The sequence below is a fragment of the Dendrobates tinctorius genome, unplaced genomic scaffold (genome assembly GCF_039654945.1).
Source record: "Dendrobates tinctorius isolate UK_male_01 unplaced genomic scaffold, ASM3965494v1 ptg000154l, whole genome shotgun sequence".
In the NCBI taxonomy this organism is placed as follows: Eukaryota; Metazoa; Chordata; class Amphibia; order Anura; family Dendrobatidae; genus Dendrobates; species Dendrobates tinctorius.
The window spans coordinates 478,032-504,828 of NW_027361821.1; the positions used below are offsets into that span (position 1 = coordinate 478,032).

General features: G+C 45.2%; 1 protein-coding gene across 5 annotated transcripts in view; it reads left to right on the forward strand.

The window, feature by feature from the left end:
• The window catches only part of LOC141050879 (ligand of Numb protein X 2-like), a 127,999-nt gene that overhangs the window by 68,742 nt on the left and 32,460 nt on the right, over positions 1 to 26,797 (forward strand). For 4 of the 5 annotated variants that reach the window (XM_073547543.1, XM_073547542.1, XM_073547546.1 and 1 more), the window contains one exon: positions 15,243 to 15,693. In XM_073547543.1, coding sequence (XP_073403644.1) covers positions 15,311 to 15,693 — 383 coding nt within the window. In that variant the 5' untranslated portion in view covers positions 15,243 to 15,310. Of the gene's footprint in view, positions 1 to 4,820; positions 4,912 to 15,242; positions 15,694 to 26,797 lie in introns of all 5 variants that reach the window. The other variant, XM_073547544.1, reaches the window with a different exon arrangement.

Genomic DNA, 26,797 nt, shown 5'->3' on the forward strand with positions numbered 1-26,797 from the left:
CGTCCCAAAAATAGGAATAAAAAGCGATCAAAAAATGTCACGTGCCCGAAAATGGTACCAATAAAAACGTCAACTCGTCCCGCAAAAAATAAGACCTCACATGACTCAGTGGGTCAAAATACGGAAAAATTATAGCTCTCAATATGTGGTGATGCAAAAACTATTTTACAATAAAAAGCGTCTTTTAGCGTGTGACAGCCACCAAACATAAAAACCGCCATAAATAGTAAGTCAAAACCCCCGTTATCACCCCCTTAGTTAGGGAAAAATAATAAAACTAAAAAAAAAGTATTTATCTCCATTTTCCCGTCAGGGTAAGGCTGTGTGCACACGCTGCGGATTAGGTGCGGATTCTGTAAAATCCGCAGGTGAAACCGCAGGTCAAAAGACCTGCGGTTTTACCTGCGGATTGCTCTGCGGTTTTGTCCTGCGGTTTTTCATCTCCTCAATAGAGGAGATGGCAAACCGCAGGAGAATCCGCAGAAAGAATTGACATGTCAATTGAAAACCGCAGATAATCCGCGCGGAAAATTCCGCACCATCTGCACTGCGGTTTTTGATTACCATAGGGAATCATGGTACTGTACACCGCAGCAGAAACTGCTGCGGGTCCGCAGCAGCCAAAACCGCTGCGGAACCGCAGCAAAATCCGCAGCGGAACGGCAGCAAAATCCGCAGCGTGTGCACACAGCCTTAGGGTTAGGGCTCAGATTAGGGTTAGGGGTGTGTTGGGGTTAGGGTTGGAGTTATAATTGGGGGTTTCCACTGTTTGGGCACATCAGGGGCTCTCCAAATGCAACATGGCGTCTGATCTCAATTCCAGCCAATTCTGAGTTGAAAAAGTCAAATGGTGCTCCTTCCCTTCCAAGCTCTGCCATGCGCCCAAACAGTGTTTTACCCCCACATGTAGGGTATCAGCCTACTCAGGACAAATTGCAAAACAATTTTTGGGGTCCAATTTCTCCTGTTACCCTTAGGAAAAAAAAAAATTGGGGGCAAAAATATCATTTTTGTGGAAAAAAATGATTTTTTTATTTTCACGTCCGAGTGTTATAAACTTCTGTGAAACACTTGGGGGTTCAAAGTGCTCACCACACATCTAGATAAGTTCCGTGGGGGGTCTAGTGTCCAAAATGGGGTCACTTGTGGGGAGTTTCAATAGTTTAGGTACATCAGGGGCTCTCCAAACGCACATGACACCCGCAGACCATTCCATCAAAGTCTGCATTCCAAAACGTCACTGCTTCCCTTCCGAGCCCCGACGTGTGTCCATACAGTAGTTTTCTCCCACATATGGGGTGTCAGCGTACTCAGGCCAAATTGGACAACAACTTTTGGGGGTCCAATTTCTCCTGTTACCCTTGGGAAAATGAAAAAATTGGGGACTAATTGATCATGTTTCTGGAAAAAATACGATTTTTTTATTTTCATGCCCTGGCATTATAAACTTTAGTGAAGCCCTTGGGGGTTCAAAGTGCTCACCACACATCTAGATAAGTTCCTTGGGGGGTCTAGTTTACACAATGGTGTCATTTGTGGGGGGTTTCCACTGTTTAGGTACATTAGGGGCTCTCCAAAGGCAACATGACACCCACAGACCATTCCATCAAAGTCTGCATTCCAAAACGTCACTACTTCCCTTCCGAGCCCCGACGTGTGCCCATACAGTAGTTTTCTCCCACATATGGGGTATCAGCATACTCAGGACAAATTGGACAACAACTTTTGGGGTCCAATTTCTCCTGGTACCCTTGGGAAAATAACAAAATGGTGACTAAAAGATCATGTTTGTGGAAAAAATACGAGTTATTTATTTTCACGCCCAGGCATTATAAACTTCTGTGAAGCACTGGGGGGGTCAAAGTGCTCACCACACATCTAGATAAGTTCCTTAGGGGGTCTAGTTTCCAAAATGGTGTCATTTGTGGGGGGTTTCCACTGTTTTGGTACATCAGGAGTTTTCCAAACGCGACATGGTGTCCGATCTCAATTCCAGCCAAAAACGTCAAATGGCGCTGCTTCCCTTCCGAGCTCAGCCATGCGCCCAAATAGTGGTTTACCCCCACATGTGGGGTATCAGCGTACTCAGAACAAATTGCACAATAACTTTTACGGTCCTGTTACCCTTGGAAAAATAAGAATTGAGGGTGAAAAGATCATTTTTGTGGAAAAAATATGATTTTTTAATTGTATGGCTTTATGTTATAAACTTCTGTAAAGCCCTTGTGGGTTCAAAGTTCTCACCACATATCTAGATAAGTTCCTTGGGGGGTCTAGTTTCCATATTGTGGTCACTTGTAGGGGGTTTCCACTGTTTAGGTACATCAGGGACTCTCCAAACGTGACATGGCGTCCGATCTGAATTCCAGCCAATTTTGCATTGAAAAAGTCAAACGGCGCTCCTTCCATTCTGAGCTCTGCCATGCGCCGATACAGTCGTTCCCCCCCACAAATCGGGTATCAGCGTACTCAGGACAAATTGCACAATAACTTTTGCAGTCCAATTTCTCCTGTTACCCTTGGTAAAATAAAAAAATTGAACCTGAAGTATTTTTTTTGTGAAAAAAAGTTAGATGTTCATTTCTTTTTAAATATTCAAAAAAATTCCTGTGACGCACCTAATGGGTTAATAAACTTCTTGAATGTGGTTTTGAGCACCTTAAGGGGTTCAGTTTTTAGAATGGTGTCACTTTTGGGTATTTTCTATCATAGACCCCTCAAAGTGGCTTCAAATGTGATGTGGTCCTAAAAATAAAATGGTGTTGTAAAAATGAGAAATCGCTGGTCAACTTTTAACCCTTATAACTTCCTAACAAAAAAAATTTTGGTTCCAAAATTGTGCTGATGTAAAGTAAACATGTGGGAAATGTTACTTATCAAGTTTTTTGTGTGCCGTATCTCTGTGATTTAAGGGCATAAAAATTCAAAGTTGGAAAATTGCGACATTTTCAAAATTTTTGCCAAATTTCCATTTTTTTCACAAATAAACGCAAGTTATTTGAATGAAATTTTACCACTAACATGAAGTACAATATGTCACGAGAAAACAATGTCAGAATCACCGGGATCCATGGAAGCGTTCCAGAGTTATGACCTCATAAAGGTACAGTGGTCAGAATTGTAAAAATTGGCCCGGTCATCAACGTGCAAACCACCCTTCGGGGTGAAGGGGTTAATGTGGAGCAATAGTGATTTATATTGTTAAACCAGTGCAAAAAAAAGCATCTCCATAAAACTCCATATGTCCCCATACATAATATCCCTATACCATGACACAGTAGCGTAGCTACCGGGGGGGGGGGCAGAGGGGTGCGGTCGCCCCGAGCTCTGAGGGGCCCACTGAGCTACGCTACTGTAACTGTATCGGCGTGCACAGCGCGCCCATACAGTTACATTCTGCGGCAGAGCAGGGAGAATCGATCTCCCTACTCTGCCGCCCAGCCGCTATGGGCCCCTGAGAAGGCGGTGGGGGGCTCCGGTGCCAGCAGTGGGCCCCCCACCTCACAGCCAGCAACGTCGTTATGAGCTTTTCTGTGCGCACAGGACCTGTGATGAGGTCACAGGAGGGGCGGAGTCAGGGGGTCACATGATCAGGGGCTTCAGCACAGGGCTCTGCTGTGCTGATTGTTATGGTGCTGGATGAGGTGAAGTAAGTTTTTGTGTGGGGTAAGGTTTGGTTTACAGGGTGGATGTAGCAGAGCTGTACGTGTGTATGAGGTGTAGAGCGGAGCCGTGAGTTTAGAAGGTGTACGGAACAGAAATATGCATGTATGAGGTGTACAGAGCAGCGGAGCTGTGTGTGTATGGGGTGAGCAGAGCAGAGCCGTGTGTGTACGGGGTGTACAGAGCAGAGCCGTGTGTGCGGCGTGTACGGAGTGGAGCCGTGTGTGCAAGGTGTACGGATTTGAGCCGTATGTGTACGAGGTGTATGGTGCGGAGCCGCGCGTGTGTATGAGGTGTGCGGAGCAGAGCCGTGTGTATAAAGCGGAGACAGGTGTGTACAAGGTGTATGGAGTGGAGCTGCATGTGTACAGCGTGTACGGAGCAGAGCCGTGTGTGTATAGGGGGTGTGGAGCAGAGCCGTGTGTGTATAGGGGGTATCAGGTGCAGTAATAGTGACACATACGGCAGCAGTGGCTCAGTATTGGGGTATCAGGTGCAGTAATAGGGACACATACGGCAGCAGAGGCTCAGTATTGGGGTATCAGGTGCAGTAATAAGGACACATACGGCAGAAGAGGCTCAGTATTGGGGTATCAGGTGCAGTAATAGGGACACATACGGCAGCAGCGGCTCAGTATTGGGGTATCAGGTGCAGTAATGGGGACACATACGGCTGCAGCGGCTCAGCATTGGGGTATCAGGTGCAGTAATAGGGACACATACAGCAGCAGAGGCTCAGTATTGGGGTATCAAGTGCAGTAATAGGAACACATACGGCAGCAGAGGCTCAGTATTGGGGTATGAAGTGCAGTAATAGGAACACATACGGCATCAGCGGCTCAGTATTGGGGTATCAAGTGCAGTAATAGGGACGTATATGGCAGCAGCGGCTCAGCATTGGGGTATCAGGTGCAGTAATAGGGACACATACGGCAGCAGCAGTGGCTCAGTATTGGGGTATCAGGTGCAGTATTAGGGACACATACGGCAGCAGCGGCTCAGCATTGGGGTATCAGGTACTGTAATAGGGACACATACGGCAGCAGCGGCTCAGTATTGGGGTATCGGCAGGATGATGGGTTTGTGCAGGTTGGGGATACATGGTGATGGGGCTGGAATATGAGAAGTGAAACGTGTCGTTGTTGTATTCTCTGTAGCCGAGTCCTGGCTGGAGGAGTTGTCATGTCGGTCTGGGCCAGATGGAAAAGACGTGAAAAGTAAACGATTCCATCAGAAAGAACGTCAGAGGTAAGACACCAACTATTCCTGTGCAGTAATCACATATGTTTTGTAGGACTGGTATTTACCACTGACCATATTGCGGTAATATCCATGTTGGTCTTTATATAGGGATTATTTTCAGTAACCGCGCAGTCATCTCCTACATCCACTATTAGGGTGCGTCACCGAGTTGTAATCAAAGTTACCTAGTTAGAGGCCCACTCAGAAGTTTCGCCCCCCCCTGAACCGAAACCCTAGCTACGCCTCTGCCATGACACAATCTATTTCCAACCTAATAACGGCCAGCAAATAGCTAAATGGCAAAAAGAGATGTATATCCAGTCCCCGCTACAACCAATTATGCAAATCACAGTGAAGTTACTTACATAATTTACCAAGAGTAGGATATAAAACTGTGGCGGTGAGCCCCTGCACTTTTTTTTTTTTTTTTTTTAACTGCTTGGCGATTTTAGAAACCTGAAGTGGTTAAAAGACTTTGAAAAGCCACTGAGTTTCTCAAGTATAATTACAGTAGATGCTCTAGGAAACGCTTGCTTTTTTTTTTCTAGGTATAGTAAGACATTTCTCTAGTCACATTCCACGACAGCCACCTTGGAGGTTGTCTCCCCGCCCTAATGGGGGACAGGAAACACAAAGAGGTTAAATAACCCTCCCCTTCCTGCTACCTCCAGTGTTTTTCCTGTCCCCTATCGGGGCATGAAGAGGTTACAAGGGGCTGCTGTGGCCAGCGAGCGGAGCCTCTATATACTTACAGCTGGGCAGCCGAGGTCGGGGGGTTCGCCTCTCCTCAGGGCGCTGCTCCCGTCTCCACCGCTGGTGTGACTCGGGACTTCCTCCGCCCCTCCCGCGCCCTCCGGGGTAAAGCGGGGCGGTATGGTGCCTACCAGCAGCTCCCTGGCTTCCTCCTTCCTCCCACGCTGCGGTTCGGAGGCCGCGCGCGCGTCGGGGGGGGGGCGGGCTCTCGACCGGAAGGGACGGCGGGGTGCACTTCCGGTTTGCGTCCCCCAGCATTCCTGTGATGGGAAATGCGCGCCAGCACCCGGGTATCCGGGGGAAACCCTCACAAATGGTCCTATGGCAGCAAAGGTCGAACGATAGTTCCTCCCCATGGACAGGAGGAAGGAGGAGCACCAAACAACCAGACGCTGCAACACCCACATAAGGGTCCCACTGCTCCAGGTAAGCGCAGTGTGTCTGTGGTGTGACTGCAGACATGGATGGTGAAAAGCCCTCAACTGCTGCATCTGCGGAGCCCAACGTTCCCCCTCCTACAGTGAGTAGCAGGGCTGGTCCCTTATCTGTCAAAATTGGTGGCACGGGTCTGAGAAGCCTTCTCTCTCTTCTTGCAGGAGGACAAGGCCTCTGCCCCAAGAAACCCCCCACAAGTGTGGTATATGTGGTGCCAGGTTTCCTTCTGATTATAAAAAGAAGTTATGCCAACCCTGTACGCAGAATATCCTGCGCACCGAGCAACCCTCCCTGTTTGACAGCATAAAGACTCTCATTAGGCAGGAGCTTCAGACCTCCATGGCAGCCCAGACCCCGGTGACCCAGGGCCCTCCTCCAAAAAAGAGGGAAAGGGTGCCTACGGAAGCCCACTCAGATTCGGGGGAAGTCCGTCCCTCAGGGTCGGAGGATATTTGGGAGGATTAGGGGCTCCACATCCACCTCTAAACATGACGCGAAAAAATACTATTTCTCCTCTGAAGATACAGAGGAGTTAGTCTCCATGGTGAGAAATACCATGGGAGTGGAGGAGGAGGAGGTCAAGCTCTCAGTCCAAGATGAGATGTTTGGGGGGTTGAAACCCAGAGGTAGGAAGGGTTTCCCGGTTCATGAAGTTATACAGGATCTGATAGCTCAGGAGTTGTCGTCCCCTGAGAAAGGCACTCAGTGTGCCCTCTGAACTAAAAAATCGCTTTCCCCTCGATGGTGACAACTCTATGTGGGAGATCCCTAAAATAGATGTTCAAGTCTCTAAAGTTGCTAGGAAGACGTCCCTTCCCTTTGAGGATGCTTCCCAGTTGAAGGATCCTATGGATCGCAAGATAGAAAGTCATCTTAAAAAATCCTGGGAAGCTTCTACGAACCTGCTCAAAGCAAATATTGCGTCCACTTGCGTAGCCAGATCTCTGTTCTTCTGGCTGCATACGTTGGAGGACCACCTCTCGGGGTACCCCCAGAGAGGAAATCTTAGATTCCCTTTCAATCCTCCAGAAAGCAATAGGTTATTTATCCGATGCTTCAGGAGAAACGGTGCGGGTAGCAGCAAGGTCCCTAGTCCTTTCAAATTCGGCCAGAAGAGCCTTGTGGCTGAAGTCATGGGGAGGCGACATCACCTCTAAGACAAAGCTCTGTGCCATCCCCTTCCAGGGGCGCCACATGTTTGGGCCAGTCTTGGATGACATCCTTGAAAAGGCTTCCGACAAAAACAAATCACTGCCGGAGCAGAGAGCCACAAAAAGGCGATTTTTTTTTTTTTCGTCCCTCAAGAGAGCAGACCTCTCAGAAGGTATTCAGAGGGAAAGGCAAGACAGGACGATGGAGCTACCCGAAAGGGGGTAAAGGGAGAAACATCCTTGTGCCCCAGCAGCAACAGCCCCCGGATAAACAGTGACTCCCAGGTCGGGGGTCGTCTCACTCAGTTTCTCGCCCAATGGCAGGCCATGACCTCGAACCAGTGGATCCTGCATGCTATACAATTTGGGCTGAAGCTGGAGTTCGAGCACCCCCCCCCCCCACATGCTCTAAGAATCACCCCTGCACAGTCCCCAAGTCTACAAAAGGTCCTACTTCTTCAAATAGAAGATCTATTACGGGAAAGAGTGATCTCGTATGTACCTCCACAAGAGGTTGGAAGAGGACATTACTCCTGCCTGTTCCTGACAAAAAAAAAAAGCCCTCAGGAAAGCACAGGCTTATCATAAAACTGAAACCCCTGAATCGCTTCATGAAATACCGAAGGTTCAAGATGGAGTCAGTGAAATCAGCAATTCCTCTTATTGGACGGGGCTGGCAGATGGCTACAATAGACCTAAGGGACGCTTATTACCACGTCCCAATTCATCCGGATCACCGGAAGTTCCTGAGGATCGCGGTCTCCCACGCCCAGGGGATCAGCCATCTCCAGTTCAACGCCCTGCCATTAGCGTATATCCCCAGCACCAAGGGTATTTACGAAAATCATAAGGGAAGCAGTCATTTCTATTAGTCTTCAGTGGATATGCATTGTGCCATATCTAGACGATCTCCTGATCGTTGCTCCGTCGGTATCCAGGCTGAACCAGGACGTATCGAAGGCCCTGCAGATACTCGAATTCCTAGGGTGGGTACCGAATCTCCAGAAGTCGGCCCTCTATCCCTCCCCAAGGAAAAAATTCCTGGGGATCCTCTTGGATTCAGAAAAGAGATCGTCCTTTCTCCCCGAGGATCGTCAAGCAGACCTTCGTCAGAGAATAGCCCGATTCAGAGAGCAAAGGGCACCGACGCCATGTCTATCCTGGGTTCCCTGACATCATGCATTCAGGCGGTATCCTGGGCACAAGCACACACGCGAGTCCTCCAGTCATACGTCCTGGTAAACGCAAGGAAGTATCCAAACAACCTGTCAAAAAAGGTTCCACTTCCAGGACACGTAAAATCGGCCCTCTTGTGGTGGATGAATTACCGAAACTTGAGACGAGGAATAAGCTGGGACCAGCTTCCTCTAAAAATACTGTGTACTGATGCCAGGCTGAGAGGTTGGGGAGCTGTGGTGGAGGAATCGTACTTCCAGGGACAGTGGCCCCAGGACATAAGATCCAGATCCTCGAACCTAAGGAATTGACGGCAGTGGAAGAATCACTGAAAGCCGCGTCTTCCCTTATCAAGGACCATCACGTTCAGATATACTCCGACAACGTAACCACGGTGGCATATCTCAAACACCAGGGGGCACAAAGTACGCCAGTCTAAAGAAGGTGGCAACAAGGATCTTCCTCTGGGCAGAGAAACGCCTGTTTTCCATCTCCGCGGTACACCTGAAGGGGTTGGAAAACATCCAGGTGGTCTTCCTAAGCAGAAAAGACGTCCATCCGGGAGAGTGGTGTCTGAACCAGGAGGTCTTCCAAGCTCGAGCCTCGAGATGGGGCGACCCAGAAGTCGACCTCTTTGCAAGTGCACAAAATGCAAAGACAACCTATTTCTCCCTCAGTCCCACGTAAGGGGCCCGGGGGACAGATGGATTCGCTCATCCATGGGTCTTCAAACTGGCCTACGCCTTTCCCCCGATCCCTATGCTGGCAAGAACGTTACAGAAGATCAGAGCAGACAAGGTCACGATAATCCTGGTGGCTCCTATGTGGCCAGGATGAAGCTGGTACAGCTCCCTGTTGGACATGGTCCAGGAAGGTCCCTTGCTTCTACCACAAAAGACCGACCTCCTTTTCCAATGTCCCTTACTGCACCCAAACTCCAGCAAGTTATGTCTAGCAGCTTGGTTATTGAGGCCAACATTCTAAAAGCCAAGGGGGCTATTGGATGAAGTAATCCGAACCCTTCAAAAAAGTAGAAAGCCGGTAACCAACGCCATTTACGGCAAAATCTGGAAAAAATTTTCTTCCTGATGCTTTCCAGGGGCTCCTGATCCCGCCCATCCCAATATTGCCCAGGTCCTAGATTTCCTACAAAAAGGGTTAGATCTAGGACTTACTCCAAGCACACTAAGAGTACAAGTATCTGCCCTTAGCTCCTTTTTTGACCAAGACCTAGCCAAACACCGCTGGGTCAAGCGATTCATGACAGCAGCAGGCAAAATTCGCCCTTCGCTCCCTAGTCGGGTTCCCCTCTGGGATCTTAATATAGTGCTCAATAGCCTAACACGGGCCCCGTTTGAGCCCCTATCAGATATTCCATTAAGAATTCTCACACTCAAAACAGCCTTTTTTGTCGCAATCACCACGGCTAGATGGGTGGGAGAGCTACAGGCCCTATCGGTACAGGAACCATATCTCCTGCTCAATTCGGACAGTATAGTACTGCGCGTAGGCCCTTCCTTTATGCCCAAAGTGCTGTCAGACTTCCATAGAGGTCAGGATATCGTGTTGCCCTCATTTTGCCCAAATCCTTCTAACTCGAAGGAAGAAAAATGTCATACCTTGGATGTTCGCAGAGTGGTTCTCCACTACCTCGAATCAACCAGGGACTGGAGAATCAATCAGAATCTGTTCCTTCAATATTCAGGACGGAATAAAGGGAAGAAAGCGCCAAAAACACGATAGCGGGTTGGATCAAACAGTCCATCTCCCTGGCATATTCTTTAAGAGATCTCTCTCCTCTCGAGTCGCTAAAAGCCCACTCTACTTGATCAGTCGCTATATCCTGGGCAGCAAGGGGGAACGCGTCTTCGGAGCAGATATGCAGAGCTGCTACCTGGTCCTCTGTACACACCTTTACCAGACACTATAGGTTAAATTTCAATAGGGATCTAACATTCGGCAAACGCGTCCTGCAGGTCGTAGTCCCTCCCTAAGAAATTTGTGTTGGTATAACTCCAAGGTGGCTGTCGTGGAAGGTGACTAGAAAAAATAGAATTAGACTTACCGGTAATTCGGTTTCTAGGAACCTTCCACGACGGCACTAATTTCCCTCCCTATATAATATGTTTACCGGATGATTCCTGCTCTACTGGCAGTAACTATTCATGCTAGTATGTCCAGAAAAAACACTGGAGGTAGCAGGAAGAGGAGGGTTATTTAACCTCTTCGTGTTTCCTGTCCCCCATTAGGGCAGGGAGACAACCTCCAAGGTGGCTGTCGTGGAAGGTTCCTAGAAACCGAATTACCGGTAAGTCTAATTCTATTTTTTACATAAAAGAAAGAACATATGCATTGCTGAGTGTTTTCTTATTAGTGTTTCATGTGGTTTGTATAGTGTAAAAGTGGTAATATACACTCCGATCGCCATTTTCCTCGCTTTTCATCGCTGTTCCTGGCGGCTCTTCCAACTCATCGGCTCACACTACTCTCTGGCTTTTAGTGTGTAAGCCTATGACGCTTCAGAACGAGGTGCCAGAGACTTGCATTGTAAAAACCACTTCTGGATCACGCATAGAGTGCAATGTGATCGGGAGAGTTGAATAAGCATCTGGCTGCCGCACATTTTAGAGAAATACTAAAGGGTTGGGCATATGAAATTTAAATTTTTTTGTCTCCCAATGTAAATGTTTATTACTATAATACTAGGATGAAGGTCCAACTCTTTCTATTTTGGCTCGCTCACACTAGTGTATAACACGACCCAGTGCTATCCAATATTTTATTGGAAAGCACTCAGACCAATGTTATTCTACGGGCCGGCTCATATATGCAATTTTTTTTTTTTTTTGAGATAACAATCTCAACATGCTGGCTGGGAGACTGCTCACATACGAGTCTACGGGGGTGTGTGAAACATCGGACTACGCTCGGATGACATCTGAGTGCAGTCCGATAACTGCGGACTTGGGCAATGGAGGAATTACTTTCTCCAACTTCTCCGCACCTGTGCTCCGATTCTCTCATGCTAGCCTACACTGACATTGGGATCAAACTCTCTGAGAGTATTTGCATAATGTGCCCTGATTCCCTCACATGAAAGAATCAAAGGTCGTGTGAGAGAGCCCAATAACCAAGAGTCCATGGACCTAGCTATTCATTCTACCCCATCTTTTTCTTCTGTGGAAGTTTCTCCAGAATTTAACTATGTTGAAACGTGTAATTTGTCTATGGCAAATCCGAGGTGCATTTTTTTTTTTAATAGTGTATGAGGGTGAAACATGGAGTTCTGTCATGGATGTGCTGGGGATCTGCATGTAATCCAATATGGCTAATCTGTAACTTTCCTATGCTGAATCTGTGCAAATAATGATCATGCTGTGGATGTGATAGCTACAGCACACTTTTCATTCACCACATATTTTTCAGTTGCATATGAATGGAGTGTAAAATATTGTACTAACTTGGATTAGATGTGGAATGCCTGCAGATTGTCAGAAACCCGACCAATCCTGAATGTGTACGTCTTTTAATGAATCTAGAGCATCTGCTGAGTGACCTGCTCCTCCATGCACCACGCCAGAGATCTTATATTGAGATTTCTGGCGTAAGGAATCCCACAGCTCATCATAAATTGGACAAGCTGTGGTGTCACACCTGTTGTGCCTCCAATGTGCCCCAGATCCACCCATTTTAGCGTCGCTGTGAAAAATTAGCATGGAAATGACAAAAGTTGCAAAATGTTGTCGCATCTCCAAATTGCACTAAAATTTTGCAACTTTTCAAAGCAATTTACACTGGACTTCTGGCAAAATTGCTTTGATGAATCAGGGCTATTGTTTGAGACCGGAAATTTTGCTTAAAGAGGTTAAACTTTTAGTTCCTCAGAGGCTTATTTTTACTTGCCTTCCCCAGGTTCTGTATCTTTGCCTCCTTACAGCTACAATGTGTGCAACTGCTGCAGACAATCACCTGAGCAATGATGTAGATGGCATGAGCTGCTGAGTCCAGTGACTAGCTGCAGTGGTCACACGTGTTGTAATCATGCATTTTACAAATTTCAAATATGCAGCATAAATGGACCTGTGTCTCTGATTCTCTCTGCTGCATGTTCATGAAATCTCATGCACAACTCTAATTCTGTGAAATGGCAAAGTTTTCCATTTGCGCCTCTTGAGAACATACTGTTAAATTAAAATGTTTACCTTGCATTCTCGCACCAGAGATCATTTCCTTATACGTAAATGGGGTTGTTTCTACAGGATGGACATGGATTTGTGCTTTTCTATTCCGCAATACAAAAGGCATACCGACATAACCCTGAGCTGATGCTGAGCTTCTATGCCAGACGCAGGCTCTTCAGCTGCAAAATAAATCAGCCGTGGAATTGTGGCGGTTTTCACTTAAAGGTTGTGTAATTATCGCTGTGTGCACAGCCAGCAAATCATTATCTTCTAGAATTACATATTGACATAAAATATTTACCATTGCAGAGTATCCCCCGCTTGTTACATGCCACAGAAGTGTGATTCTGTCCTTATTGTTCTGGATTCCTTCACTGATGTGTGGGAGTGTAAAATATGTCACCTAGGCCTCTGTTCTGTGCTATAAAAAGAGATGCCGTTCATGTGCTAGTGAAGAGTAACGGCGGCATTTCATCAATATACTGCACCCAATCTAGCTGTGAACACTGCTGTTCCTATGTAATGATGCGCAGCAGCTGTTTGTGTGTCTGTCTCTCACAGAAGGAAGGATGCTGAGATTCTGCCCAGGCATTATCCATCTGATGGAAAGAAATGACAGTACAGGGCTGTGTCAAGGAATGCTAATGCACATATTGCTACTTGCCTGTGGCTTCTATTGCTGTTCTTGGTTAATGCACCATTATTGCTTTAAGGGTGATTTAGACATAAAATTTAATGCACCCTCTCCCTGGATTGGAGATTAGGAAAAGAATGGATAATAGCAGGTCAAACGGTTCAGACATTGCCTCCTTCCTTGAGTACTCTTTTCGCACCCTCTAAATCCCTATAATGGTTATAGACACAGCTGATACTGCATCTTTCTATTCATTTCCATATCTGCAATAAACATTAGAGCAAACGGCTCTTTAATATCCTAGTTATTCTTCACCTTTAGTACAGTCAGCTGATGCTTGCCTTCTAGGTGAGCAGTAGAGTAGAAGAAATGATGACAACAGTTGCTAATATTTTCCAGTTGTTTGTTTTGTAAAGCCTTCTCAAAATCTGCCTAGCGCTATGTCCTTGCATGCAAAAACACACGGCTTCTTTATGCAGGTATCTGCACCAAAATACACTATAGCAGTCTGCTCTGATTTATTGCACTTTTCCTGCATTATTATGTGCCGATTCACATGCTCTATGTTTTAATTGTGTTTTAGATCAGAAAAGCTGGGCTCTTGCACGTTGCACTAAAAAAAAATGCGTTATTGTTTTATGCATATATTTTTAACAGGTTCCCCGTAGAAGTCTGTAGAGAACAATGGTGTTTGAAGCAGTAACACTGTGATGTAAAAAAACCACTGCAGCCTTGCAGCACTGGGGTCCTGGGGTACAAATCCCACCAAGGACAACATCTGCAAGGAGTTTGTATGTTCTCCGTGTGTTTGCATGGGTTTCCTCCGGGTACTCCGGTTTCCTCACACACTCCAAAGACATAATGATAGGGAACTTAGATTGTGAGCCCCAATGGGGACAGTAGTGATAAAGCACTGCAGAATAAGATAGCGCTATATAAGAAAAGCATAATAAATTATGTTTAAAGCCCATCTTTGAGAGGATCGCCACCTCCAAAAGACAATCTTTTAGTGCAATTTTGGGTGGTCTTTTTCACTGTATTTGACATCATACATTGCATTAGACATTTGATTGATGTAACATTGCATAGATGTTAGGTATTGGCCTTGGCCTCAGGATTGTTGTCACCTTTTTAACCCACACAGTGATGTGTTCTCCTATGACCGGTGTATGGTAGGAGCAGGCCGGCTGTGAAAGGGTTGTGACTTGTGACACACCTACTGCTGTGTTTCCTGTTGGCTCTTGGGCTGCAAACATTTCTAAAACAATAGATTCCTTGACTGGTAACACACAGCATTGCAAGACCGTGCTGTATTAGCCTGTGGCCAGTGCCTTTGCTGAAAGCTAGGCCTGCAAGACTGTGTGTGCCATGACATGTCCTAGGCATGTAGACAGAAGCGCCTGTACAGTCTGAACATTGGAGCATGCAGGTATTTAGCATATTGCAGATTATCTGTTACCTCCCTCATCCTGCTGCTTCATGTACAGTCCTAGCAATGCAGCAGGAGGCACAATCAAGTGCTAGCAATGGGCAGAGCGGCTAGATTAGGCTTCACTGCCTAGATGTTTGACTTTCTGCGAGTCACTGAGTAATGGGCTGGACCTGGCACTGTATATTCTGGGGACACGTGTTCTTTTTTTAATCTAAAAAATAGCACTTATCGCCAGCATAAGCACAATTATGCAATATTAGAGTGCTGTAGTTAAGTCTGCAAGTCTTTGGTCGGCTGTGCTTTATTCTGATTTCCACAGATGCTGCTCACGCCTCTGGCTTTTAAACTCATCTGATTTGTATAGTGATTCAGCAACTACAAGACAAACTATGGTCAGGATTTCCATGTGACCTGATTTTCTTAGTATGTGAGAGCACCACTTCTTCGTGGCATTGAATGCATTCATAGTTCATCAATATTTCACCATTTGCCTGCCTCTTCTTTGTTTAGCAATCATTGTAGCAGAAGTCACTGTTTCCTCTTTTAATGTTTTTTTTTCCTGTTTTTATTCCTAGGGAACATGTTATAACCTTTTGGATTGTATGGCTGGCAGCACCTCGCTTGCTGAAAAGAGGACCAGGAAATGGCTGACCCCTTGGATGTAACTTCCACAGCCCTTGAGCTCTGTCGGGACTGTGGGCAGCCTCACGTGTCACCTGAAAACCACATCTACAACTTCCAAGATGAGGTAGACGATGAACTGGTCTGCCACATCTGTCTGCAGCCATTGCTCCAACCTATGGACACGCCATGTGGTCACACTTACTGCTACAAGTGCCTGAAGAATTTTCTACATGAGAAGGACTTTTGTCCTATGGACCGCAAGAAGTTGTGTTTTCAGGACTGTCACAAATCCAGCCTTTTGGTGAGAAATTTGCTGGACAAGTTGAGTGTTATCTGTCCCTTCATGGTTGAATGTAAACAGGTGATGCAGCGATGCGAGCTGGAGCCCCATCTACACAACAGGTACACATGCCTAACATATCTAGCAATAACTGAAATTCGTCAGAAATCTGTGTTAAAGGGCCTCTGTCAGCACAGAAGGATTATTCAAACCAAGTCCCACCGCTCGGTGCATCGTGACATGGCCAAACATTTATATGCATCTTACCACCTGCTTATTTTCCCTCTATCTCCACTCCCACTCTTTTTTCTTTGATTGACAGCTCTGGCTTCATCAAGCCAGAGAATTGCAGAGATGGATGGAAAATGCCAAGATGTACCGAGTGCTGATGGACTCCCTTTAAAAGAAGAGTATCATGTTGAAAATGCAGTTTGTTCTGCAGGCATGCATTAAAGTGTATAAAAAACATATGACACAGTCTTTGGGGTAAAGATTCAGTGTCACTTGTAATGCTATTGATCTAAATCTCTATTCATTCTGTTCTTAGGAATAGAGTAGGCGGTACTATTCGATGATTAACAGCCTTTTCTATATGAGCTGTCAATCGCTGAGTAGGCACGGCCTATGGACTCTTAAACAATAAGGAACAGATTTTGAAAAAAAAAACAATAAGCTTTTCAAAGGCAAATAATTTCCAAACGTGTATAGATTTTGTTTCTCATTTTGGCAGACCAATATATATAGCATGATCACTAGAGATGAGCAAACCAGAGAGTGAAAATTTTCCAGCTCCAAATTTGCATCCCCATTATTTTCAATGGGGTTCGGGATTGAGTATAATTCTGGTACCTGAACCAAACGTTGGACTAAAGTTGAGGTCTGGTACCAGAACCCGAAATTACACAGGTTTGCACATCCCTTGTGATCATTGGCCTTCCTATTTACTTCCAACAACATATTTCAGCCACCACTAGGCTTCTCCTGCTGTGTCTGGGTATGTATAGATGGTATCAGTAGTTTAGTGGTGAACAAAGAATGCTCATAACCCTGTGCATGGGCCCAGGTGGACAGTGGCACTCACAGGAGATTGGCAGACCATGTGCCGAGCATATACTGCATTTGGTGAAGGGTTTATTCACACGGCATTGTTATTTGCAGCTGTCTACCTGCACGGTGGCCAGGATCACACAGTAAGGGCTCATACTCACTTGCGACAGACTTGCACGATTCTCGTGCAAGTCTCTTGCATGAAAACCTGGCACTACCGCCGGCACTTGGACCGGAGCGTGGTGCTGCATAGAAATACATGTAGCCGCACGCTCCGGTCCGAGTGTCGGCGGCAGTGCCAGGTTTTCATGCGAGAGTCTCTCGCAAGTGAGTATGAGCCCTAACTGAGACTGCTGGCTTGTGCTATCTATGCCTTAATAAAACGGGTTGTTCTATATTGCTCTATGGTTCTCCCACTTTTCATGCAGACCATATGTGGGACCCACTACCTTTAGCGGAGCGCCACTGTTTTTTTTTTTTTTTTTTTTTTAATAGGATCATTTTGGGTCTGACAGCAGTTATGGGTTATGTTACAGGGTTATGTGCGCTGTCCTCTATACTATACAGGTCATCTGCACATGCTCAGCCAAAGCAGGAGAAGTCTACTGGTAGATGAAATAGGTGGGTAGAAGTGAATAGTAAGGCCAGCGATCTGGCTATACAGATAAGCCTGAAATAGAAAAAATATATTGGAAATTTTGGAAACAAATTGTATTTGAGTAAGGTATTGTTTTAGCAAGATCATTTTAAAAGTAAGGATTTATTATTGTTGTAAAATCGCTTTAAGCCCAAAATGACGCCGAATATTCTGAATCCTTTCCCATAAAATTAAATATCAAGCTAGTCAGTTTGATTACAATGTCCGGTATGGCTTATATATACTATATAAATCACAGCATTGATGATAATGATGATCACAGCACACCTCCTCCTCCCTTCACAATGACCTCTGCACAGGCCACAGGGCAAGGCTACAACACTCATATAAGTCAGTTAGTTTTAACTATTGGTTAGTATGATCCATGTATTTGGAGAACCGCTCACTTCATGTTAACACCAGGCTTATAATTAAAACTACATGGCTGGTGTGTTCATATATCATTTTATCTTTTTGACTACTGGAAATATGGACCTGTGACCGTAATATGCTGCCCTTATATAGGACAGTAGATGATATATTGATATATATATGAATAGGACATATCTGCTTTGAAAGGAACCTGTCATGTCATGAAATTTACTTGCATATGTGTGGGTAATATGCAGGTAAATAGAATGTAAATCGTGTTTATCCAGCTTACAGAAGAGTGGCTATAAGGAGAAAATAAAGTTACATTCTCCCTGCAGCCGTTTGCGTCCAGTCATCAGAGCGGTGCAAGAAGTTTGTCATTGCCCACTAAACTGTGAGCATTCTGTGATCACTCCCCTGTGCTTTAACAACCTGCTCTTTGCACACATACACTGTAGAGTTGGCTGTCAATCAATGTGCCCGGGAGTGATTACAGAAAGCTTACTATAATGAGCAGTGACTAATACCTGCACCTTCCCTGATCACTGGAAGAGATCGGCTGCATGGAGGATTAAACTTCATTTTCTTCCTGTAGCTGCTGCTGTAGATTGACCCACTATCTGCAGGTAAATAGTGTTTCTGGGCGTGACAGGTTCCCTTTAAGGCAACGTTCACACGTTCAGTATTTTACATCAGTATTTTTAAGCCAAAACCAGGAGTGGGTGATAAATCCAGAAGTGGTGACGTGTTTCTATTATACTTTTCCCCTGATTTTTCCGCTTCTGGTTTTGTCTTACAAATACTGATGTAAAATACAGGGTGGGCCATTTATATGGATACACCTAAATAAAATGGGAATGGTGACAGTTTTCTTGCGTAGGGTGTCTTGCATTGAACTCTGCTGCAATGACCTGGGTACTGCGTTCACCAGACATCAACACAATTTCTATCCGCTCCTCACGTGTTAACCTCTGCGACATGTCAATGGCTGTAAACAAAGAGAAACTTGTAAATAACTCATGAAAGAATAAAGTTACGTTAAAGCCAAGCACACCATTGTTTTTCTTGTGAAATTCTCAATAAGTTTGATGTGTCACATGACCCTCTTCCTATTGAAAAAAATAAAGTTGGATCCAAAGTGGCCGACTTCATAATGGCCGCCATGGTCACCCCCATCTTGAAAAGTTTTCCCCCTCCCATATACTAATGAGCCACAAACTGGAAGTTGATATCACCAACCATTCCCATTTTGTTTAGATGTATCCTTATAAAAGGCCCACCCTGTACTGACCAAATACTGAACGTGTGAACGTGACGTTACTCTGAACGTAGACAGACCTATTGGCATTGGAGGTGAAATACTGTAGTTGAATTATATTATAGGAGAGGTGAGGGACAATTGTTCTATTTTCTTAAAGGAGTCGGTGGATCTTACATAGAAGTCAATGAATGCGCACAAGTTGCAAGAATGAAACCCAACATGCTATTTGATACCTCTTTTTCTGCTTATCTCATTGCTTGGGCTTATTATTTCTGTTTCCCACTAGTCTCAGTGTTGGCCTGTGGGGACGACGACTGTGATCCGACCACATAGTTTTTGCACACATTTGCAGTTACTATTGATGAGCCATTTGTAGGGCAAGTTTTATTTATAAGTGCAGTGTCATTAGTAAGGAGGTGAACCTGTACCTTAGTGTACTGTGCGTGGCATTACATACTCCCTACCTGTGGCTCTGTATCTCATAGCACAAACCTGGGCTCGCATCCTAGCCACTGATACTGTGTGTTTTGGCCATCAATTAGATAGATAAAGGCAGACAAATACACACGCATGGTTATCATATATGGTTAATATTACTTCATTATAGAAAACATCAGACAAATGCATACAAATAATACATATTTTATTAGAGGACACAGCTCGCACAATAAAATTAATCTACAAAAGTAAGGAGAAAAAATACGCACGCGTGGTCAGGACAGTGTGGGAATCGGTAAAATAGGTCTGAATCCGGGAAAGAAAGCTGAATGTGCGTCAGGATGTTTTTACCTATATGTTGCATTTTATCATATTTTTTACTGCAATTTTGCAAAACTTTAAACAGAACTAGGTGGTCATGTGATTACACCGTAGGACTCCTCTAGAAATACTGTACTTGTATGCCATGCCATGCATTTCTTAAGGCTATGTGCACACGTAGATTTTGGTCCTGCGGATTTGTAAAATTCGCGGGTAAAATCTCAGGTCAATAGACCTGCGGTTTCACACCTCACAATGGTGAAGGTGTGAAACCGCAGCGGAATCCGCACACAGAATTGACATGCTGCGGATTGTAACCCGCAGCAATTCCACGCGGAAAAATCCGCAGCATCTGCACAGCGTTTTTGGTTTTACCATTGGAAACCATGGAACTGTACAACGCAGCAGAATCTGCTGCAGACCCGCAGAGCCTGAAACGCTGCGGATCCGCAGCAGAATCCGCACCGTGTGCACACAGCATTATGGTGTTTTTTTTATTTTATGACATCTTGTACATGCATTTTTCTTTGCATTTCTGAATATTGTGAAAGAAGTGTATGAAGAAAGAACAGCAGAAAAAACATCAGGCTGTATTTTGATAAAAAGGCCACAGGCCCTAAAAATGCTAAGCGACGCGTGAAAGGACTGGCTTCAAGGGATGTCTCGGAGCTGGTTTTAAATGAATTGGAGTTCACGGTGCTAGTGGTCACAAAAGTTAGCCTAGGTTCACCCTTACAGAACTTAAGATAAAAATAAAATGAGCAAATACCCTGTAGTAAGTAAATAAATAGTTTATAGTACATGCTTGCTGATTACTGTCATATTTTTTACTGCAGCAAATTTGTCATTTTGTGTTTTCTTGTTGTGTTTCAGCCAGTGGGTGGCGTGAACAGTGTCTGACCGACTTGTTCACACTTGTACATGTCACATATGTGTTTAATCCGTTTTTTCCTTGCTTAGCATGGTTTGGGAGACCCCACCCCTCTCTTGTATGAAATGCACGTAAATGAGCTGCCTTGCACCACAAGCCCATACTGGGGGGCGCCTGTCTGTATCCTGTTCATTTTAGACACTGTTCACATGTTCAGGTTTTAAATACATTAGATAGGGACTGCTCCGTGAAGGATTGCCGTGACGTGGTGGAGCAGCTTGCTATACAGTTTTTGCAAAAAATGTATCGACTAAATACCCTGTATTTGTTATCCAGCACGTGCTGATTACTGTCAGATTTTTTTACTGCAGAGTATTTTTGCAAATTTGTCATTTTGTGTTTTCTAGTTTATAGTACATGTAAATAACAGAGTACTTAATTAACACTGTTTTGATCAAAAAAATGTAAAAGCTATCCCACCACATCAAAGTACTCCAAATGGGACGGTCCTAAGGGCCCGTCACACATAGTGACTCACCAGCGATCCCGACAACGATATGAACTTGTCAGGCTCACTGGTTTGTCGCTACATGATCGCTGGTGAGCTGCCAAAAACAGGCAGCTTCACCAGCGATCAGCACCAGCGACGACCAACGAGCGCGTTGCTGTTTACCTTAGATACCAGCGCGCTGGTGCAGGAAGCTGGTAACCAAGGTAAACAGCGGGTTTCTAAGCGCAGTGCGGCGCTTAGAAACCCGCTGTTTACCTTGGATGCGAGCTGGGAGCTCGCTGATCACTGCTCTCCCGCCTACCACACCCACTGATGCATGCTGGCCAGCGGGAGACCAACGATCAAAAAAAGTCCAGGCCATTCGAGCACGATCAGCGATACCCGGCAGGGGGGCCGGTCGTTGATAAGTGTCACACACAGCGATCTCGCTGGTGAGATCGCTGTTGCGTCACAAAACTTGTGACTCAGCAGTGATCTCGCTAGTGAGATCGCTGTGTGAGACGGGGGCTTAATTCTTGTTGTTCACCTCACAATGTGTCACCAGACATAAAAGTGAACGGGGACAGAGCAGGACCCAGACCCAACTTTTCAGACACCTGTCCCTGGAAAGGTATATAAACAAAAGGAACAGCCCAAGAAATGTGGAGCCACGCCTCAGTTTGTACAACAACTAGTGAAGTGAACGTGCTCGGCTAAGGTGTTATCGAAGCATGCTTAGGTGCTAACCAAGTGTCTTTGGCGTGCTCTCAAAATGTTAACAAACAGGCAATCCCTGCAGGTGTTTGGGCTGTTTGACAGCCACGAGACATGCAGGCGTGGGGACTTGAACTTATTTTTCGAGCACGCCAAAGACACTCGGTTAGCACATGAGCAACGCCTTATCCTAGCACGTTCGCTTATCACTACTAAGTACTCTGTTATTTCCATATAATATTTCTATTTATTTACTCTCTACAGGGTATTTGCTTATTTTGTCTTTAGCTTAGGTTCTGCTTGTTACATGGTCACAGTGCGAATGCACACCTACGCATTGCACTTATACCAATATATGCTCTGGCTGAAATTTTTTTTCTGGTTTAGGCTCACACTTACATTTGTGAATTCTACTTGTATGTTCCATTTGAGGAACATACAAAACAGAATTCATACCGAAAACTGATCCGTTGTATAACTGATGTGGACAGCAGTGTAGTGGTACAATGCAGGATTTCCATTCTTTTAGCTCATGTTTGAGTCCTGATTAGCACCCCTCATAATAATTAATAGTTAATTTAAAATACAGAGATATGTGAACAACCACCTAAGATTGTAATAGGTCCATATTCTATCTCTGGACCACACAGAACATTTCCGTGTCTTACAGATGTCTGAATAAGGCCTTACCGTTCGACGCGAAGTGTTCTGATTCTCACTATAGTGCTGCCTAGTTGCTGTTGCGTGAATCTGCCAGCAGACTGCAAGCTGCTATTCACTGCACACAATCCATCTAGCAACAAATACAGGATAATTCATCATCTGCATGTGTTTATGAGCGAACAAGGGACCAGGGGAGTCGGACATAGGTTTCTTACCTGTGTTACGTGCAGAACATCTCTGAGTGTACACTGAGAGTTGGGGTCTGCTTATAGAACTCTGCTGTGACTTTTCCTGTGTTTAGACTGATCTGTGAGGCCAATGGATGTAAAGACAAGTGTAGGAAACTAATATTACCTTATATTGAGTTGGTGAGCTGCAGTTTGTATATGAAGATCAAGGGCACATGGTAGAAGCCAAGTCCTTGGTTAATGATTACACAGTCCAGGCCCAGGGATTACTCTGTAAATATTACAGGGCTTCAGAGCCACAATGTTTTCATTATGATGCTCGTTGTTGGCCTAAAAGTCCTGAGGTTCATGTGTGGAGCCAGATAACTTATACACTAAACTTGTGTCTGTGAATCTGGAGGCATGATTGCCTCCATTGTGAAGGATGTTGTCAATTGACCACTCAGGACACACTTTAGAAAAAATTTTTATGAAATATGACTGACTAAATATATCACGTCAGAATAAAGGGCCTTTTACACATAGCGAGATCGCTAAAGTGTCACCGATTTTGTGACGCAACAGCGATATCGCTAGCGATCTCGCTACATGTGACACGTACCTGCGATCGCAAGCCCCCACCCCCCCCGCTGGATATCGCTGATCACGCTCGAATGTCCTGGGCCATATTTTCTTCGTTAGCGTCCCGCTGGCGCCGACTCGCGACGCATGGACGCGGGCAGAAGTTGTCGTCATCACTGCGGTGTGACAGGTAAGGCTAGTTTCACACTAGCGTTTATGAGCGCAGCGACGGCCTGCGCACGTCCGCCGCTAAGCCCCGCCCCCTGTCGCGCCTCAGCCGGTAGCTCCGCCTACCGGCGCATGACGCTGCATGCGCCCTGCGTCCCCTATCTTTATCACTAGGGGCGCAGGCCGTGCACAGCATGCGTTTGGCGGCGCATGCGCCTTTTTGACGGTGCGCCGGCGCAACCAAACTGCAGCAGGTTACACCCCCAGTGAGCGTAGGCGGAGCTACCGGCGGAGGCGCTGCAGGGGGCGGGGCTTAGCAGCGGCCGTGCGCAGGCCGTCGCTGTGCTCATAAACGCTAGTGTGAAACTAGCCTAAGAGCGACCGCCGACGGATCGCTTATCGCTGCTGCGTCGCTGGTGAGATCTGCCTGTTTGGCAGCTCACTAGCGACCAATTTAGCGATGCACCAGCGATCCTGACCGGGTCGTATCGTTGTCGGGATCGCTGGTGCATCGCTAAATGTAACGGGACCCTTACAGTCTAATGTGAATGGAGGTCCCCAACGCTAATGTTTCAAAGTAGCAAAGTTTGCTGTGATATTGGTTCCATCAATTGATAATTCTTATGGAGCTAATTTATGGACTTCCATTCGCTGCTTGACAAAATACAGGATTCCAATTATGGTGGAAGATTAATCATTTATTCCCAACGCGTTTCGAAGTAAGAACTACTTCCTCAGGGGATGATGTTTGTCATCCCCTGAGGAAGATGTAGTTCTTACTTTGAAACGCGTTGGGAATAAATGATTAATCTTCCACCATAATTGGAATCCTGTATTTTGTCAAGCAGCGCATGGAAGTCCATAAATTAGCTCCATAAGAATTGTTATATCAGCGGTCACTTGTTTGACCTTTGGACGTGCAGCAGCTGACTACTAATTGTACATGCTTGATCTCTCCTGCAATAGGTGAGTGAATTTCTTTTATATTTTTTAATATTAACCCGGATAAGACCCTATTTGCCCTTTTTTTGTTCCTATAGTGTACTATATTCCATCAATTGATGAGAGCCCTAGGAGAAACCCTGCTGACCCCATAATTAGTCAGTGAGGTCGGTCAATCATGGTTAGTGTCTTCTTATCATGTGATTGATCCAGCCCTCTGTTAATTTAGTGTTTATTTTCTCATATGATGGAGTAAACAACATAGCTGAATAACGCAGATGTGAAGGAAACCTAATCTGCAAATGCAGCCACCAGAACTTTCCAAAGTCTGTAAAGCTTGCTCACAATGATGCAGACTTTTTTCTCCTCTCTTCTCCTAAATAAAAAAAAAAAATATATATATATATAGGTATGTATATTTTACATGGTAGGTAATACATTGTTTCATGAGACAGATGTAGAGGCTGTACATACTGTCCCACACAGAAACAAAGGCAAAAAAACATGCTCCAGGAGCGCCAGTGTCGTGCATTGATATATAATGGCATTGTATGCTGTATGAATCTTTCCTCCCAGTTATACCATGGTATGTATATAATGTAGTGTATAATAGTTTATCAGCAATGTGACCTGGGCCTCTGTGATAACTGTAGAATAAAAAGATTAGGTGTGATTCCTTAAGGTGTGTTCACACGGAGAGAAATTGTAAGGGTATCCGCTGCTGCAAATCTGTACCAGATTGTGTGAATTTTGTTGTTGAACATTTTGTAAACTTGCAACTTTGGATAGAGATAAATAAAAGCGGAAAAAAAAAACTATTCTTACCTGCCCTGTCGCTATAGCGGCTCCTTTGCCGAGTGCACTGCAGATTTCTGCACAACCCAGCCTTCTCCGATGGCATCTGGCCTCATGGCACCATGTACGGTCCCTGATTTTTTAATCAAGTACATTTTTATTAATTTTATAACAGTTAGGCTGGTTTCACATTAGCGTTTTTTTTGCGCAGCACATCGTGCGCGTCCATGCGCATGCGTCATTCGTACCTATGTTTAACATGGCGTGCGCATGGTCTTGGGTTTGCACGCGTTTGTATACGTTTTTGTGCATATGCGTTTTTTCAAGGTGTGCGCCTAGGCGCGCCAGACGCAACCTGTTGCATTTTTGGGTCCGCCGAAAGGCGTAAAAAAAAACCCTTGCGCACGGAATGCGACAAAATAACGCATTACAGTCTATGGGAACGCAGGTGTGCGCATGGACATGCTTTTGTCTGCGTTTTCGTGCGCATGCGTTTTTGGCGTAAAAATGTACTGGTTTTAACCCCTAGAGAACAAATGTGTATAAACGCATTCAAAAACACATGATGCGTTTTTTGCATGCGTTTCTATTGCGTACGATGCGCTGCGCAAAAAGACGCTAATGTGAAATTAGCCTTACACATGCACAAAAAACATTCTCAACCAAAAGTGTTTCCCCCCCCCCAACATTTGTTATTCAGAATATCAATCACATCATAGATATATGACCACACAAAACAGGATAAATCAGCCGGTCAAGACCAGTCAAGTTGAAAGGCACACAGCCGATTGGCATTTGTAAATGCAATGTGTATGATTCCATAGCGACTGATACACATCCAACAAGATCCTATCAAGACTGATCACTGGTTACCTCCAAGCCAGGGACCCCATAATTTGTCAAAATATTTATTTCTATTCCTTTTGAGAGAGACCCATTTTTTCCAATGATATGAAGGACTTAATTGATAAACTGTCGGAGGAGTTGCTGAAATCCAGTTTTTAGCAATCTGTTTTCTAGCCATGTATAGTAATCGAGCTATGGCAAGTTCCCCAATCTCAACAGTGCACAAGTCATCTACATATCCCAGTATGCAGGTGAAGGTGAGAGGATAACTAGTCAACAGGCACCCATAGGCTGATTCTATATGGCCCAAAACTGCTCCCCAATATGAGTGCAGACACGGGCATGACCTTAACATGTGCAATATTCCTGCTTCCTTTTGGGCGCACCTCGAGCATCCAGAATAATTTCCAGGACCCATTTTAAACATCATTTCAGGTGATCTGTATACGATGTGAATGACATAGAGCTGTGAAATTCGCTTGGGCTCACTAATTGAAAGATTGGGTATGTATTCCAGTACTGAAGCCCACTCATCATCTGTAATAACACCAATCTCTGGCTCCCACATGTTTTTAATCAACAGAGGGAATCTCTTAAGGAAGACAAAGAGAATGTCACTATAGACACTGGATATTATCCCCTTCGTGGCTCCCTCTGAGCAGATAGTGTCCAATATCACAGCTCTCTGAGTTTAACATCTTTCACTTTACATTGGCTCTATAGGCGTGTTTGAGTTGAAAGTATTGAAAGAAGCAACTAGCAGGTAGATGGAACCTCTTGCAAACAGTCAAAGGATTTAAGCCCCTCATTGCCGACCACCTGGTGATCGAACTGTATACCCATACTCTTTCTGTTGCCTTACTCAGTTTGGCAAAATCTGAGAATAAGTCATTACTCCAAATGGGTGTGTAC